The following is an 18,333-nucleotide window of genomic DNA, read 5'->3' on the forward strand; positions in this document are numbered from 1 at the left end:
TCCCATCTGCATGACCTTCTGACAGTGAACTGTAAGATCTATAAAACCTGCCTGGAAAAGATAATAGACAGCCATTCCTACTACCACCTGCACTTTAAGTGTTCCAGTTTTGGAATTTACATTAACACAAATACATAACTTAAAACAACAGTATAGTCAAGAGTGGCTTTAAAATAGTAGTATAGTCAGGGTTCATTGTAAGTCATCGGAATTTATACATTTTGAATTTGTGCAACATGAAGTTCCTCTTGTCATTGTCTGGCCCAGCTCATATGTAGATGCTTGTTTTCTACCATTAAAGCATGAATCTCATGATATAGTGCCACTTCCTACAGTCTGCAAGAACTTTGGCAGCTGAACAGGAAGTAACATTGATGTATGTTTTTTTAAAAAGCAATTTTAATCAATTACACAGTGCCTTGATTCACTTAGTAGCACACAACTCTTTCTCTTCCCCAGTTTCCTTTCTATTTTTAGTTCCTGTATTATCCAGGTAATCATTATCTAAGGGAAGATGTTGCTGTCTAATAACTGAATCTTATTGAGCTTTTTGACAACTTCAGCTTTCTTTTGTAAAGAGCAGAAAGCCATCACATAAGCAGCTGCTGCAGTAGGTATGAACTCAATCCTTTGGCAGACTAAATAGAGAACTGAGTCCACCAAGCTAGATGGCACTATGCTGAATTAAAATCTCTATCAGTCAAGACTTTTTTTCACAAATGCCAATAAAATTTGCGTGCTTAACTTTCCTATCCCTCTGATGTCACTCTCCTCTTTCAGTCAGTGAGTCCATTAAACTCTATCTTCACAGACAGAAGGCTCTGCTTTGCTTTTAGCTATTCATACCTTCTGTTTAAGGCTTTCTATGGGCAAAACCAGGCACAGCCCTGGTCTTGGGACTGTCATAAGCAGAGAGGTATTTTGATATGGCTGAAGTTTGCTTGGTAACTTGTACCATATCAGGATTTGCTTCAATACTGGTTGTCAAAGATCAAGGCACAGTGAGAGTGTGATGGATGATGGCCAGGTACTAATGCTATCTTTCTCTTCCATGTTGCTCTGCCGTTGGCTTTCAGTAAGTTCAATCACCAGAACATCGTGCAATGCATTGGTGTCAGCCTACAGACGCTGCCTCGCTTCATCCTGCTTGAGCTCATGGCTGGAGGAGATATGAAGAGCTTTCTTCGGCAGAATAGACCCAGGATGGTGAGATAACTTCCCTGCTGGGCTTCTGGTTCACTTTAGTATGACTTGTTTTATGTTTTTATGAGTTGGATAAAGGCACTGAAGTCAAGCTAGGCTGTGTGTGTATCCCAGCTCCTACAGATTTCTGGATACCTATATCTGTTTGCTTGAAGTAAGAAGGTGTCAGTGAGACAAAATGAAAGCAAGGCCAGAACTGCAGGCTATAAGTAACTGAGGAGGAAAGAGTAAAATCCTGTCCTGCCATTCCAGAATTCTCTGTCAACTGGTCTACAAATTAAGGGGCTTGCTTTCTTCAATGTCTGCCTGTTTTCTGTGTACTGTGATGGTACATGAGGAACTGAAGTCATAACACTATACGTAATAATGGGAATTCATAGCACTAGGTCCTCAGCAGGTGTGCATCAGCATCCTATGGAGATGAACAAATTTATACTAGTTGAAGAGCTGAGCCTAATTTATTTGATATATCTCTGATTTCTGATCATCTGTGTAAAAATTCCTCCCCACCCTTCCTGAGAGCAATAAAGAAATTCCTAGAAAAACAGAGAAAATTTCCCTATGGATAAATGAATGATGGGGTGAAAATAAGCAGGGCTCCTGGAGAAACATTTGTTTATTATTCTTAGTTAGGGAAGTGCAGATGGTGAAGGGTTAGTACCAGTCCTGGAGTCCTGTGGTAAAGCATCCCTTTTTTGCATACTGCTCCTGAGGGTAATTGCTGTTCTGCAAGAACAGATATGTTGATGAATGCTGACTGTTGGTGCAGAGATGTGTGCTCGAGCATCTTTGCTCTCTCTCTGAGTTCTTGTGCTAATTTCTGTTGATAGTTTATTGACTCACTCTTTATAAGTGAGTGGATTTTTTTCTCTTCCATCTTACCTTTTGAACCTGTTTGTCTTTTGATTTACCCTTTACTAGGCTATACAGGCCAGGCCGTATATCTCTCACCAGCTTGCACTCATGTGCCGTGCTCAAGAGAGGGGAAATTTTCTGAAAGTCTTAACTAAGAGTTTACTCATTTTCTAACACTCTGCTTTTATCTGCTTATGTTCCTCTTTGCTCAACTCATTTAACCCTTCCACCATCCTGAATGTATGTTTCTCCCTTCCCCTTCTTCTACCCCTCTCTGTTTATCCCCTGGCTGAACTATATTCTTCTGCTCCACTATTCTGCCCTTACTATTTTTTTTGTGTCTTTTTCCAGAATCGGCCATCCATGCTAACAATGCAGGACCTGCTGAACATAGCTAGGGATATTGCCTGCGGCTGTAAATATCTGGAAGAGAATCATTTCATCCACAGGTGAGGAGAAACAGTCCCTTTTGATGTATCTCAAGGTGCATGAGACTCATACAGATTTAATTTGCAGTGGATTAGACAGGACTAATCTCCAGGGGGGAGAAAGATATTTCCCCTACCAACACAGGCTTGTGCCCAGATGTCCAGGAGGGCCTCACTGGTTTTTGTTAGGAGTTAGGTTCTCCACCGTTCTTTGCACTGCTGGGGAGAAAGGAACCTTCCGTTCAAAGTGAGCAGCTTTAAGTGTTAATTTTCAGGTGCCTGCAATGTAAAGACATTCGAGATGAGCCCTGTAGTCCACTAGATGGTAGTGTCACTCTGTGTTGGCTGTTTGATCTCCCTAACTTGACTTAAATGCTTTCCCTATCCCACCAGGACAGAACAGCCCATCACGTTTGAGGCAATGACTAGGGAAGAGTAGAACAGGGATAATAGGAGATAAAAACACAGCTCAGGCTTCCTTCCCAGCTCAGTGCCTGACCTGCTGTGTGGTCTTGGGAAGCCCATATTTGTCTGTTCACACTTTTTATTCCCTCTTTTGTAGAGCAAAAACCTGTTGATATGGCAGGCTCCAAATAAGAATAAAATATTATAGAAGAGGTAAAAGTTATTTTAGGTATCCTTAACTCCCAGCTGGACACTGGACTCCTTTGCTTCAGACTATGAACTGTTTCAGCTCATAATGTTCCCAGGCATAGCATACAACTGAATTCCTTACTATGAACTGCATGCTGAGTTCAGTCCTTATATGTAAAGCAGAGGAGAGACCTGCACAAGAGGGTCACACAGGCTTTAACTAAACTGACATACAGCCTAGAGATCTGTGAGTCGAGAACTGATTCACTCACATGCACAAACACGTGTACATATGCATGACATCGAACACAGCAAAGAGACAGAAATAGGCTAGAGTGGGTAGAGACTGGAGAAACTTAGGGAAACAACTGGCAAGCAGCAATCAGAGCAAAAGGCCATGAGGCTGAGGTATGGTAATATGTTATGGCTTCATTATTAGATCACATGAAACAGTTTTCAGGCTACTTTACATTGGAACAATAAAGTAGTTCGTGTGAAAAAGTGTTAGAGTTTTCTGTTACTAAAAAAGAGCAGTAAGAATGTGCAACAAGTTTTGGGTCTTGGATCTCTTAATAATTACAAGAGAGGATCAGTATTTTAATTGGAAACTTCTGAGTTAATTGCTATGGCATTATTTTTTAAAAATTCTTACAGTAATAGTAATATCCTTTTAACAGCATCATATCACTTTAAAAAAACAAACAAACATTTGGGTCAGTTTCTGAGCTATTAAATCTCTAACATAAGCAACCTGGGAATGGATTAATTTTGTTTTGCCAACAGTTCAGGAAATCAGTATAGAAGGAATTTCATTCCGGTTCTGTATTAGTATTTTTAGTGGTGTCAGTATTCCTTAGAGTGGGTTGGGAAGTGAAGGATACCATTATAGATATCAGGTATCCTAGGGGTGAAAAGTAATGTAGTAGGGTTGCAGAGAGATCACTAAAGACAAGTATTGTCATCTAGGAGTCACAGCTGATAATGGAAGAGAAAATTGAGCCTGACTTCCAAATCCTGAAGGATTTTTCAAGGCTGGCAATGGGAAGAAACATATGAGTTGTTCAAGGAGCTCATTTTTCTTGGCAGTCAACAGGACCCCCATAGTGCTATGATTTTTAATTAGTTTTTTTTCAGAATGCATATTTTAAATGAACACAAATCCTTCAGCTGTGGCCAGGAAGGCATCACTGCCATTTCTCTCAAGCTAAACCTGCACTCATCAAGTAACTGCTCCCATATGGAGTTTTGCTTGATTTCATGGGAGATATCTTCCCTCTTCTAACACTCATGCTGTTTTCTGCCTTAGTGAAAGAAGATGGGAGTAAGGAGTGTTTGGAAAACACTGGGTAGAAAATATAATGCAAATGCAGTTTAAGAATTGTGGTTAATAAAAATTATAATGTAGCTGGAATTATTTCTTTTTTTTTAACAAGGCTCTTCTCATTTGTGTAAAGATGACTCAACTGAGACTTGCAGGACAAGGTCTAATGTTCTTTCTTTATTCCTTTAGCTGTTTAAGAGTTTTGAATAAGATTTTTTTTTTTTTAAGAGATATAGCTGCAAGGAATTGCCTTTTGACCTGTACTGGAGCAGGACGAATAGCCAAAATTGGTGACTTCGGGATGGCCAGGGATATTTACAGGTAAGTGGAAGGCAATTTGAGTCCTGTATCTCTGTAATTTCTATCATTTTGACCAATTTGAACTGTTTTCTGGTAAAGCAGTGGAACCATCCATTATATGTCTGACTTTGATGACCAGTTAACTAACTGGTGTTAACAGGCTGTAAATTACTACATCCATGCTTACAAGCCGATCCACTTCAACTGTGGCCCCAGGAAAATGCAAACATATGTGGACACTAAACCAAGCATAGACAAATTTATTAGCTAGTTGATCATAAATAATCTTAAATTAAAATACCGCACAACAACCATAATTCTCAGTTTATTATGTCAAGAAGACTGGCTGCATCAACACCCTGCCAAGTTTGATGTCTTCAGCTGTGCACCTAAACATCCTCAGTTTCCATCTCAGTTGCAAAGAGGATATAAAATACTGCTCCAATGCACTATTTGTGTTGATGACTTCTTTCCTCTTTCTCGCTTGGCCCCCATTGCCATAGGCACTCCCCAGCTGAGTTACTGCGGTGATAAGATCTTTTATATATCGAAGCCCTTTCATGCCGTGTGACATTCTCTGTGCATTTTATATTCCCCAGAGCAAGTTACTACCGCAAGGGAGGAAGAGCTATGCTTCCTGTAAAGTGGATGCCACCAGAAGCTTTTCTAGAGGGTATTTTCACCTCCAAGACTGATACCTGGTAATAAATGTCTTTTAATCACTTCTACTACTCACTGATCAGCACCAAGAAAGGTACTGCTCAAGAAAAAAATTGTCTGTTCAGCAGGAACCTTAAAAAAAGTCAGAATTTCCTAGAAAAATATGAGAAGTCTTCCCACTGCATTCAGTAGAAGTATGGCTAAAGAATTAAAAAGAATTAAGAAGTCTAATGTAAATGAAGGTAACAAAAACTTCCCGTGCGTAAATGTAGAGTATCATATGAAGCCAATCAAGAAGTGAGAAGTGAAAGCAGATTAGATTCTCTAGAAGTCTCAGTTAAAAATCCAGAGAAATACCATCAGACATTTTCCTCAGGCCTCAGTATTTGCTGCTCAGTTTCCTTCAGTGACAAGGCCTGCTTAAATACCTCTTAAGTGACTCTCTGTACTACCCAGTATTACTCTTTTGTATATTCATGCACATTGCTGGATAATGGAAGCTTTCCAGTTGCTTAAGAATGCCTCTTTCTCTATACAGTAGATTCTTCAATATACTGTACTGAGACATTCCCTTAAATGCCACACTGACCCAGTTTCCTGAAGTTAGTGATGCCGGAAGACACAGGATTGCTTATCAGTGCCTAACTGTGCACAGCCAGTACTAAGTATTTTGAAGGAAAGTGCCACAGTTCCTGTAATAGGCTATTATAAGTAACATGCATGTACTGGAAATTACTTTGACCTTTGCAGCAAATAGTGACTCTTAAAATTCTGACCCTGCTGAAGTTCTGGCAGAATCCTCTTGACTTCCCTGTTTCTGGTCATACATAATTTCCAGTGGCAGTGCCTATCTAACCCGTGGAGGTAAAAAAGGAGAACAACCTAATCAGAACAAAAAAAAAATGCTGCTACCTCTCAGTTTCATTGGATGTCTCTTTTATTCTTGAGCATCTTGTTCCCAAACACTCATTCAATTGTCAAGGAAATTTTCCTGTCCGACCATCCAGGAGCCATGCTGGCAGTCACAGTCACACCACCTAAGCTCCAAAAAGGCCCCTTGGCAGCTACACACACCACACTCACACAGTTAGACCAGGTTTCCTCACCAACTCAGCCCCAGGTTTCCCATAGCAGAGTCTCAGATGTCTGTATCCCTAAAATAATTTAATTATGGTGCAAAACCAAAATAACAGCTCCAGCTGGTGCCTCCAAAGAGGGACCTCAAACAAAGGAAAGCCTGGGATTTTATACCCTCACAGTCTTGGAGCTTGAGCAAAGGTTTTGATTGGGTTTTTTTTTGTAAAAGTTGACTCATAATCACACTAATTGCACATTACTGTGGTTGGACAGCACCTTTGAAAGGTTGTTGCTGTGGTGTTACCTACACAGCTTCATGTTAGGTTTGTGGAGCACCAATGAAACCTAATCGGTATTGTTGGTTGGTTTCTGACACAGGTCCTTTGGTGTGCTGCTTTGGGAGATTTTCTCTCTAGGCTACATGCCCTACCCTTGTAAAACCAACCAGGAAGTGCTGGAATTTGTCACCAGTGGAGGAAGAATGGATCCGCCAAAAAACTGTCCAGGACCAGTGTAAGTATTTCCTTACTCTCACAAGCCAAGGTGTAGCAGGTATCACACATGTAGACAAAGACATCTCTAGTCAGGGAATGGTGACTGCCCTCAGTGTCAGGTGGGTATTACTAAACATCTCTTGAGCTATTGCCTCTTATATACAGCTAAGAGCACTATAGGATTTGCTTTAAGTAGTAGTTCCCTAATGAGACAAGATCCAGGGATGACATATCCACTTTTGTTCTTCTTTGGGCCATGTACCAAGTGCCATTCCTTGCACCCGTGATCACTTCATACTGAGACACTTTTTTTGTAATTATCTTTCTTGATCAATACTTTTTTTTTTTTTCTTTTTTTTTTTTTTTTACTTACTTTAAGGTACCGGATCATGACGCAGTGCTGGCAGCACAGCCCTGAGTATCGACCAAACTTCTCTACCATCCTGGAAAGAATCAAATATTGCACACAGGTATTGCTCTTTGGAATCTAGGAGGATGATAATCCATGGAATGCCAACTATCCAAAGACATTAGCTCATTAGCTTTAGTCCCTAAAACAAGTGAAGAGTCCTGAAAGACTGATAGAATTACTTTCCCAGTTGTGGTGGTGCTGTTGGCTCCACTGCTCTTTTCCAATATCCATCCTCACTCTCCCATCTTCAGCCCAGCCAAAATGAAAAGATACTGTTCCTGTGCAAGTGGATGCCGTTAGCTCTCAGCTTGTTCAGTAGCAAAATGTCCTTCATTTCATGATGAGGTACTTAGAATCTTTTTCCTGCATAGCACCTTTTACAATGTGCAGGAATATTGCCCAAACCTGATGGCAGTCTCTGCCAAAACCTTTTTCAATCTCATAGCTATTTCTTTTAAAGTGCAGCTGTGACAATCACCCTGGAGGTGTAACTGATTTTTGTCTCTACTTTTAAGGACCCTGATGTGATCAACACTGAGCTGCCCATGGAGTGTAGCCCTACACCAGAGGATGAAGGGAGTATGGTCATCCGCCCAAACATTTCCAGTGGGATAGTGCCGCTGCTGGTAAGCCCTTCTCTCACACCTCAGACAACACCTAAAACAATGGAATCTCATCATGCTGGGCACAAACTTGTACAATGCCCACAAGAGCTCCTGGTGGAGAACCTGAGCAATCGGACTGCCCGAGGGCCCAGCCTGCCATGTCTCAGTGATTTCAACAGCGGGTCGTGGTTGCAGCAGACATCAAACCAGAAGTTAGACCTCACCAATCCAGCAGCCCACAGACCTAAAAACAAAACAAAAAATCTCTGGAACCCAACCTATGGATCATGGGTGCTAGAGAATATCTGTCACTTCAGCCCCAGCTCCAAGCTCAAAGGAAATCCAGAGCGGGAAGATTCAGGCTTTGATGGGAATTGCAGTTCTCCTAGCTCTCGGACATCTCCAGCGTCTCCAAGTCGAAGCAACTGTCCTCACCTGGATATCAGTGGGATAGAACTGGTGAAACTTCAGACTTTCCCCTGTGGCAATGCAAATTATGCTTACGATGACCTGTGCTATAGTGCTGACCACCAGCCATTAGCTTTAGCAGAAGTCAGAGCAGCTGTGCTAAGAAGCTCCAGTCTGAACAGAGATGAAAACTCTTTTTATAAAACAGAGAAAACATCAAGAGAGAGGGACTCTGGTCTGTCTTTGTCAGATGACCTGAGTGTTACTCCAGTATAGCAGAAATGGTTCTTCCCAAGATCAGGGAATGTGTGTGTCAGGAAGGAGTGCTTCCTATTTCACTTCCTCCATTTTAACTCCTTCAGATGGGTGAAGTTTCAACATCAGCAATGTTCTGCTTTCTCCATCTACCTGCTGGATCCCCAGATCGTTAAAGATAGTTGCATTTCTATCTCTGTCCTTCAAATGTGTTCCAGCTTAGAGGTGGAGAACAATGGCATTATTTCTCTGAATACCTAAGGAATAGACTCCTCCTCAATATGCTCAGGTGAAAAGAAATGGACCTACCATCCAGCTGCAGCATTTGGATGGAAATAATGACCAATACAGGTTGTTTTTCTTTCTGACTGAAGAATCCAAAAATATGTGCTGTGCCAGCAGCAACCAAAATGCAAAGGCTGCTACATTCCTGAGAGCTTTTTACAGTCCTGATGAATTACTAATTCTCATGTAGTATATGGGAAGTAAAAAAAATAGCAGACACATTTTCATCTGTTTTATTAGTAGACCTTGTGAAAGCTATTGCTCAAATTGGAAGCAGTAGGAAACAGTAGGAAAGATGAAAAAAAATAATCAGACTCCTCTGAGCATGTGCTTTGAAAACAAGCAATGAAGAGGAAAACAAATTTACCATTAAAAAGGCAGTATTTGGTGGAGCTGATAGTATCCCTTGGAATAGAGAAGGAAATGTGCTGCTTGCCTCATGGTGTAGCTCTCCTCACAGCTCCTGGCACTGAAGGGGCAGGTGGTTTTTCAAGAAAGCAAGAGCTGCATGGCGTGATGAGAAATGGACTGTCTTTATCTTCTAACGGACTTTACTTGAGACGAACTTAATTTTTGTAAGAACTTTGATATTCAGGATTAATTCCCTGTGCTATGTTGGTAAGCATTAAGCTGAGGTTCTTGGGTGACTGTCTAGCATTTGGTGTACTGGAGTTCTTGGTTTTAACACCCATGTCTCTGAGGTAGAAAGAAAGTCATGCCAAGAAAGGGCAGAGTGAAGGGAAACCTAATGCAAACACTACTTGAGGTACTCTTTATACGGGAAGGTAGAGTAGCTTGACCATTTGAGAAAGCTAAAACCATGACTTTGCTTCATACAGGTGAGCAGGTTATAATTTTTCCTTGCCTAGCAAGCACAGCACACAGACTTGCTGGTAAAGGTAGTTGTTTGTTTTGAAGACAGCTCATTTCTAAGGCTTTCTTTGGTTGCTTAGGATCTAAACTAATGGTTACTGGTTAAAGCCTGCAAAATAATGAGACAGAAAAGGCAAAGAATTTGGATTAAGTCTGAACAGTCTTGGAAGCATTCTGTCCTTCTACCACTCCTGAATGTCACACTGCCAACCTACAGTGGCAAATTACATTACGTTTGTGCGTAATCAAGGTGGGTGGTGAGGAGTCAGTTGTAGACTACTCTAGTTTCTTTCTGAGGCAAGAGGTTCTCTGGTCCATGCTTTACGCTTAGTGGTCAGCTGTATGTACAGTCTGGAGATATGTGTTAATAGGAGAGGGTTTGCTTTGACCACACAGACCTCCTGTCCTTTACATCATTTAGGGATGGACACTACTGACCTATGGTAAAGAAAAGCACAGAGTGAAGAATGTGAATCCATCCTCAGTGAAATGCATCCTTGGCACAGGTTTATGCTTTGTTGGTCTGACTTTGTATCTGTTCCAAACTTCCTATAGTTTTAGGCCTTTGACTTTAGAATGACTAGTTTTATATAATGTCATTTCAGTGCATAAAAATATCTTAAGAACAGGTGTCAAGAGGACGGGACCAGACTCATTCCAGTGGTACCCAGCAAAAGGACTAAGGGCAACAGGCACAAACTGCAGGACATTCCATCCAAATACAAGAAAAAAACTTGTTTACTTTGAGAGTTACAGAACATTGAAACAGGTTGCCCAGAGAAGCTGAAGAGTCTCCTTCTCCAGACACACTCAAAACCCATTTGGATGTGATCCTGTGCAACCTGCTCAAGGTGAACCTACTTTAGCAGAGGGGTTGGACTAGATGATCTCTGGAGGTCCCTTTTAACACCAACCTTCTGCGATTTCCAGACACAAAGGGTGATGACGGCCACCTTTCAGCAATGACCTGTATGGTATGGAAACAATTCCACATCTATGTTGCAAAATGACAGATGGTCAGAAGACAGGGGTCCCTCTGTGTGGGGCAAATTCCAGTAGCAGTGTGAGCACTGAGGAACTTAGTGACCAAGGGAGATGGTTTGCCTTGCCTCCTGCCCTTCTTTCCCTTTCACCTTTGCTTTAGCTCTCTTGGCTTCTCTCACATTTAGCTTATCACATTTAGCTATCTTACATTCAGGAGTTGCTACAGCCCAGTTAGATGAGGCAGAAGAGCCCATTTAGCAGGAAATTTTCTCATTCTTTCCTGTTGCAGAGCCTAACATTTTTGGTCATGTTTCAGAATGGCTACCTCTGGAACATTCCAGTCAAAAATCAATACATCTACTCTCAGTTAATTGGAATTTCATCAGTTTATCCTTACCTTTCAGAATATATGGTTTATGCATTTATATTTTTTCCCCCAAAGGTGACCTATTAAACTCTCCAACAGTTGTGACTTGGTATCAGCAAGTCAGCTGCCTCCTCCCTGAATATGTGATAAGGCCACAGCAGAGTGCAGTGATCCTGGCTCAGCTGCAGTGGACATGATGCCAGCTCACTTTTCAACCCTTGTTTGTAACAGGCTCTGTCCTGAGCAGAGCACTGGCGGTCATGATCATGCTTTTGCAGGCCCATTATGACTCTGTTTTCTCCTTACCCATCAGCACGGGTTGGAAATTGGTGGCAAGAGACTTGTTCAGAAGCCATGAGAAGTTAACTATACCACCCTCTCTTCCCACAGACTTTTTTACATTAAAAATACAAAGAACTGTCTTGCGCCTGCTACTTCATAAAGTAACTAAACACCACCCTAAGAATGCAGTGAGAAGCAGGTAGAATCCCTGCTGTCCATATGGTTACCCACCTTGAGCTACCACTCATACACAGGGGTAGCTCTGTCTTCCCCATACACAGCACTTGTCTCAGTGTAAGTCACAAATTTTAGAAAGGCTGATAGTGATAAAACTAGGTAAGCCATTGAAAAGTGAAGTGAGAGAAGAGCACAGTTGTATTACCAGTGCCACAGGCAATCCTGACTGCAGCTGTGCTTCACTTTATAAACAGAATGCAAGTCCAGCACTTTGCACAAATACCTATTTTTACTGAACAGCTGTATTAAGGTAGTACAGGAAACACATAGACAAAGCTGCACTGAGGCAGAACAGAACTCCATCCTGACCAGGATCTTATCGCTAAGAGTGCTCAAGAGTGAGGTGCTGAAGAGCAACTGTAAGAGCTGAGTGAGCATGAACTGATAATTTATTTCCTAGAGATACTCTGATGGTTTACAACCTGAGCATGTAGCTCAGGGTTGTACTAAGGCAGATGTAGTCTCTTCTAACAAGACAGGATGTGGAGCTGCAGATACCAAATGGGCACTAAAAGAAAGAGCTGGGAATTTTAAAAGCCTCTGCATTAGCAACCTAAATTTTATACAAGCTCTTAACTCTCTCAAACGGAACAATTTTCTGTCAGCATAGTTGCCATGAACCTTGACCTGCAACAGGTTTTTTTTAGCTGCTTTTAAAAACCCTCACAGATAATTAATTTTTAATTAATATCTTGGAGGAAATAATGTTGAAATTGCTTCTGTTGTGATGCCGAATGCTACATGTTGTCCAAACCATATTATCTGAAAAGAAAAATAACAATGACACACACTAAAACCTTTAGTCCTTAAATTCTGAAACTTACTTCATACATTCAGAGATTTCATTATGCTCAATTGCTATCATTTCAAAATATAACTTGCTTGAAACCATTTTTTCAGGAGACACTTTTAGCGTATAATCAACGAGATAAACCCATAGCATCAAAATTAGATTACTTTGGCAACTGAAAGACAAAACACAATTTTGTTTCCTAGAGGAATGACATGAGCTGGAGATCTGGGATTAATTCAGTCCTGTTATCCATGCAAAAAGTCTTCCAACACTTCCCACTGCAAAATCAGCCATTATAGGGTTATTATCAATTGCTCTTCCTGAGAAGTGTCTTTTAACACGTTAGCAAATTGGGTTTGCACTTGAGTGTATAGAGTTGTTTTTTCTTCTGGGTTCAGCATTAGTACTTTATGTTGCTTCATAAAACCTCATACTTACATTTTAAAGAAAGGACTTATCAACAAAATAATGCAAATTTCATTTTATCTTTCTCTGCTTTCTTTTCACGTTTGTTAATATTCCTGCTTCTGATTTCTTTGTTACTTTTAATCTCAATTTAAGTGCTTTGCATCTTCATTTTTCCCTTTAAAGAAAAAGGATTTTTAATTATACACATTTAAAGTGTTTCCCTCATATCAACCCTTTTCCTGACCTAATTTCTCAACTGATTAGTCAATGGGCAGGTGTGCACTAAGAAAGCTTTCCAGGACTAATAAAATAGTTAAGAGCTTTTGCAAGTGTACCTTATTCCACCTCCAGTACACTCCCCCTACTTACTCAAAAGAGAAGAAAATGCTGCTGCTGCAAGTACAGTTTTCCCCAATGTATTTGCATCTCCACAGCTGTGTCAGCCAGGGACCACACTTCCTTAGACCCTTGAGCAGCAGAGCTCTGTAACTGTTTCTCCTGTAATCATGGCTGTGCTCTCTCCTCCTGGCTGTCCACCCTTCTCAATCTGATGCAGAGACTTTAGTGATATCATGTCTAACATCTTCCCATCACATTATCTGAATTTGTTTTGATTTGTCATTACCTTTGACCATGGAAGCACTTCTTGCCAACTTACCTTTCTGGGTGACTACTGTACATAAGTAGATGACATGCCTGCTTCTATGCAATTTAAAGCTGGACAAGTGTATCCTTCTATATTTGCAACACAAAATAAAGAGACACTAATGGTGGTTATTCGCTTCCCTCTCTGTTAAGTACACTTTGCACACAGGTAAGAATACACTCTTTCATGCTGAGAAGTGTTGCTGGTCCTGGCATGTTGAGTGTTCCTTCCTCTGGCCATACAAAACTTCCCAGTGGAACAGTTAACTGCTCTGAGTCTGACAAGTGCCTCTTTATGCACAGTTTTTTGTGTGCTATAGGCTATTCACTGAGATTTACCTTGAAGGAAGCCAACAAGCTTTGTGTGGATCAGATTCTAAAGTTAACACATACAATAGGGTTTGGAATCAAGCTCCAGTGTTAGCTTCCAGTTATCTTAGAGCTGGTTTTGCTTTAGGAAATACCAGATGCTAAAGACTAAAAGCAAAAGAAACATTGAAATAAATAGTTTTTGTCCCTTCCCTCAGGCATTTCTGGAAGAAAATACCATTCTAATGTGACCAAAGCACAGTGGCTTTCTTTTCTTTACTCTCATTTATTTAGTAGCATACACACTTCAGAGTAACAAACACTCATCCAATACAGTCAATGTCAAAAGTGACCATGGTCAGCATTGCATTGTAGTGTTCAGAACCGATGCATGTGGATGATACAGGCCATTTGATCTCAGTACCTTAAGAATAACAAATAATAACAACAGCAATAAAAAAGATAGCAAAAGCTCTCTGAGATACTTAAGGGTTTGGTCCAACTCCCACTGAAATGTTTCCCTTTAATAGGAACTGGATCCTATTAAGTGAGTTTCGCCCTGTACAAAATTCAGAGGGATTTAATTTTTACCATTTTGGTTACATTTCAGCCACATTTATATCCCTGTGGGGCCTCATCACCCAACATCTTTAAACTTATCTATCTCTTTGTGCATTTCTTTCTATATTGCACCTTCCTCCAAAGGATCTCACAGCATCTTGCAGGCAATAGTGAAGGACAGCCTCACACCATTCCTGTGAGGTAAGTAGGTACTGTTCCCATCTTTAAAATGGGAACAAAACTGATGCCTAGTTGTCCAAGGCCAAAAAAACAAGTCAATGACAAGTTGAGGGAGAGAAGTCCTACTTTCTGATTCAAATAGGAATGCAGCAGCTATAGCAGTAAGCATTGCTGCATCTAACCAGTGAGTTTAAAGACCTTGGTGCCTAAGTCAGAGGTCAGCTGTTCAGCACCAAAGTGCCTCTGGGCCAGCATATCTTACCATGCTGCGGAAACACACACACTCAGTGTCTCCAGAGTGAGGCACTATCCCAGCAGATGCATTAATGAACTACACTCTGGACTTGCATGTGAACAAGTACCTTGGTTATCATGCATCAGCTCTTCTATGTTACATGTCTGTGCAAATGCATCATGTTGACTCTCTGGTAAATATAAGCTTATTCAAGGCAACTTACTCCATAGTGAAAGAAGGCTTCCTCACACTAGCAAGTGAGTGTACACAGACAGACCCTCTGGTCCATCTGATGAGAGACAAGGTACCTAACATACCCTGTGGTAGTTTGCTTATGAGCTCATAGTCTCACCCTCCTAGAACTCCTGTGCTCAGCTGGAAATCCTGCCCTTGGCAGTTTACCAAGAAAAGCTGCCTACTTCTTTCCTTTCCACAACAACAGCAGATGATTGTGATTTCTTCCTTTCTGATCCCTTAGCAAGGCAAAGAGGCCATTTCAAAACTAACTTCCTAGAACTATGTATTACCTAGAATGAGTTTCCAGACCACAGTTTGCTATTGCAGAGGTTTTCATTTTTCCCTAACCTTTCCAACAGTCATTCTAAAAGTTTGTCTTAAATTCTCAGCTGACATTTGAACAGCAACCTCTACCATCTAAATCTCCCCTCTAGAAAATAAGTTACACTGGTGCAAAAGATTCACAGGTGTGGTAACAGAAGAAAGAAATTTAACTCTGAAGATTAATTAGGCAAACCACTAAAGGAATTATATCTTCACAGTGTTATGTCTAACTTCAATAATTTTTTTTTATTATGGTAGGACTGCTTGCAATTGAAGTCTCATAAAAAAGGTAATGTTATTAAAGTCCTCCCTGTGAGACCTATTTACTTGCTATTCATTTGTCATCTCATAGCAGTTCAAAAGTTAGGAGGCATCTGGAATGATATCTGTGCTCACTGTCAATTAAAAAAAAAAAAGCAGTGTAAACCCTCTGAAACTTTTAAGTGGAAAATTCATTAACATGCTATCATGCATATAAAACTGAGAGACTCTGAGAGGCCACAGAAGTCATCTGAATTTGCAGTGAACTGCAAAAATAATTACCAGTTTCAGACACCTTCTGGTTTAGGATGAAATGCTTCCACATGTCATTACTTCCTAACAGAATACCTACTCTAAGTCATCTAACTTTTATGTGACAATTGAACTTCAATTTTTAATACTGCTGTTTTGTTTAGAGGTGATGAAAAAGTAACTAAATCTGACTGATCTTTTAGTACAGTAGTGTGTTATCCAAAGTAACTCATTTTAGAAATTATTTTAGGCTCTTCAGTTCTAATTACAAATGTTATACATAGATTTCATTCCAGATCTGAACTCTACAGGATTTTTTCTGCCCATGATAATGATTATTATTAAGTAGCAGTTTCTCAAAGCATGGAGTCAGCTTCATATATCCAAAAGTTCTCAGAATCTCTCCTGAGCCCAGGACACCAGCAAAAGACGGCAATTTCTGATCAATGTGCATTACTAGCTTTAGATGTTGAAAGAAGATTAACCATCAAGTAGCAATGTAAGTCTAGTCCACATTTTGGAAACTGCATCATCACATTATTAATGTTAAAACCTGGAATGTGAGTGAACAAGAGACTAATGATAGTATTTACACTGCTAGTATTTAAAAAACTGTTCAAGTGACTAGAGGAAACCAAGGAGAAGGTATGTGAAGCCATTACAAGAAAACACTTCAATCTTCTTAACCTAAAAACTGTGAATTTTCTGTGGCTGTGCCTGAACCACAGCAAAAGAAGAATTAATCACAGATCACCCTGTAATTCCAGATAGGGACTAGAGGATGTGATATATTGACATCCCTTCACCCAAACTGCCTGGATTTAACATCTGATACCTTGGAGGAAGGATGCCTGGGAATTATTTCATCACTGTGTAATGCTGTGAATGCAGAAACATTACCATCCTGATTGTTGTGCCAGTTTACATACTTAAGTGGCAGCATTGTATTTGAGAACAGGAACATGGCCAAGAAGTCACATATATTAGGAGACAGTCAAATCATGATCTTAAGAGATCACACTGGTTGCTGATTACTAGTGCGTGCATCTGTGTGCTTGTGTAGAGGGGTTTTATCCTTAAAAATAAACAAGCCTTGGAAAAAAAAAACTTAGTTCCCTGATCTGTGTGTGAAAGATCATTAGTGATTTTCAGAACTGCAGTTCAGCTGCAAGAGGCCAAACTTGCCAAGCTACTAAAATTTCCAGCAGCCTACCCAGTTGGAAAGTCAAATGGTTTTGGAGACCATAGGCTGCTATTCTCTCCCTAGAGTACTTGTAAACTCCTGAGAAGCTACATAAAAAGCCAAGGCTGTTCTTGGATAGAAGCAAGGTTAGGGTGGGGAAGAGGAGGAATGGTCAAGAGCAGTTAGCCACATCAAGCCACTACAAACTGTTGTCTCCTTTGCTCCAGGTTTCTTGTGATTATCACCCATTTCCACCTCGTTCACACTGTAACACAATGCAGTAGAAGTTGTTGGTCCAACCTACAGTGTACACAGGCACAAGAAGACTTGGAATTAGAGAGGAAAAAACCAATCTGGTCTTAAAACTATGCAGTTCCCTGAAAAAATGGTTTTTTCTGTCCTGAATCCTCAAGTATTTGCCCCGGTTCACTAAGAAGTAATCTGGAGTCCAATTTTGCCAGAAATCACAATCATTCTGGTTTACCACACAGACCTCTTGACTCATGCTGGTGTGATTCCCAAGTATGGAGATCTTCATTCTCTGAGGACCAGTCTCAAGTTCATCTGATGCAATACAGACCAATCTGGAGTTATTTGTTTACATCCATAGAGGGCTGATGCAAAGTAATTTTGATCACTAACTGCCAGGTTCTGGATGTAGCTTCCTCTGCACTGATGACCTCAGGAGCTTGGACTTAAAGGTTTCCTTCTAACTGAGTTTCCTTCTACTTCAGTAAAGCAGAAAATTACAGAGAAGCCCTGCAAGTTTTGTGCCATTCTCAACTCATCTTTCAGTGATGCTTTCCAAGATGCCAATCAAATTGTCCAACCCCAACAAGTACCCGTCCTCCCTGTTGCCTTCTTGCCAGGGGATTCTGTGATCCAGTGTCTGCCCATCAGGGAGAAGGGTAGTCTTTCCAAAATCAATCAGCCACACATTGGCATTCCCACTGCCATCATGTACAAAAAGTAGTGAACTTCCAACAACCTGGAAGACAGATTGAGATGATGAGGTTACAAATACATCTTCAGCCCTCCCCCATCACTTAACACTTCCTGATAAGAAGGTGACCTCCTCAGATGACCTGTCACCCAACACACTTTTGGGCTGCACTTATACACTGACAATTTACATGCTCCATTTGCATAACCATTTCAATCAGTAAGGTCTAAAAGGGCATGTAGATGAGAAATGGACACAGTAGACAACGGGAAGAAAAACAATTCTTCATCTCACTTAGCAATAGGTCTCAATTCGAGCAATTCAGCAAGGCCAGTGACTATTTTCAAAGACAGACTATGCCC

The 18,333-nt window shown here is 40.7% G+C and overlaps 2 protein-coding genes across 4 annotated transcripts in view; one reads left to right on the forward strand and one right to left on the reverse strand.

Annotated features, from left to right (window-relative positions):
• The window catches only part of LTK (leukocyte receptor tyrosine kinase), a 93,090-nt gene extending 83,805 nt beyond the window's left edge, over positions 1 to 9,285 (forward strand). The window contains exons 23-29 of the mRNA XM_051791354.1: positions 1,077 to 1,206; positions 2,410 to 2,507; positions 4,630 to 4,722; positions 5,301 to 5,402; positions 6,817 to 6,951; positions 7,312 to 7,402; positions 7,860 to 9,285. Of these exons, the coding sequence (XP_051647314.1) occupies positions 1,077 to 1,206; positions 2,410 to 2,507; positions 4,630 to 4,722; positions 5,301 to 5,402; positions 6,817 to 6,951; positions 7,312 to 7,402; positions 7,860 to 8,633 (1,423 nt within the window). The 3' untranslated portion in view covers positions 8,634 to 9,285. The remainder of the gene's footprint in view (positions 1 to 1,076; positions 1,207 to 2,409; positions 2,508 to 4,629; positions 4,723 to 5,300; positions 5,403 to 6,816; positions 6,952 to 7,311; positions 7,403 to 7,859) is intronic.
• Positions 9,286 to 14,061: 4,776 nt separating this feature from the next.
• ITPKA (inositol-trisphosphate 3-kinase A) overlaps positions 14,062 to 18,333 on the reverse strand; it is a 41,651-nt gene continuing 37,379 nt past the window's right edge. For all 3 annotated transcript variants that reach the window (XM_051791353.1, XM_051791351.1, XM_051791352.1), the window contains one exon: positions 14,062 to 18,016. In XM_051791353.1, the coding sequence (XP_051647313.1) occupies positions 17,813 to 18,016 (204 nt within the window). In that variant the 3' untranslated portion in view covers positions 14,062 to 17,812. The remainder of the gene's footprint in view (positions 18,017 to 18,333) is intronic.

The sequence above is a fragment of the Manacus candei genome, unplaced genomic scaffold (genome assembly GCF_025592945.1).
Source record: "Manacus candei isolate 608988 ecotype Guabito, Panama unplaced genomic scaffold, ASM2559294v1 h1tg000033l, whole genome shotgun sequence".
Classification (NCBI taxonomy): Eukaryota; Metazoa; Chordata; class Aves; order Passeriformes; family Pipridae; genus Manacus; species Manacus candei.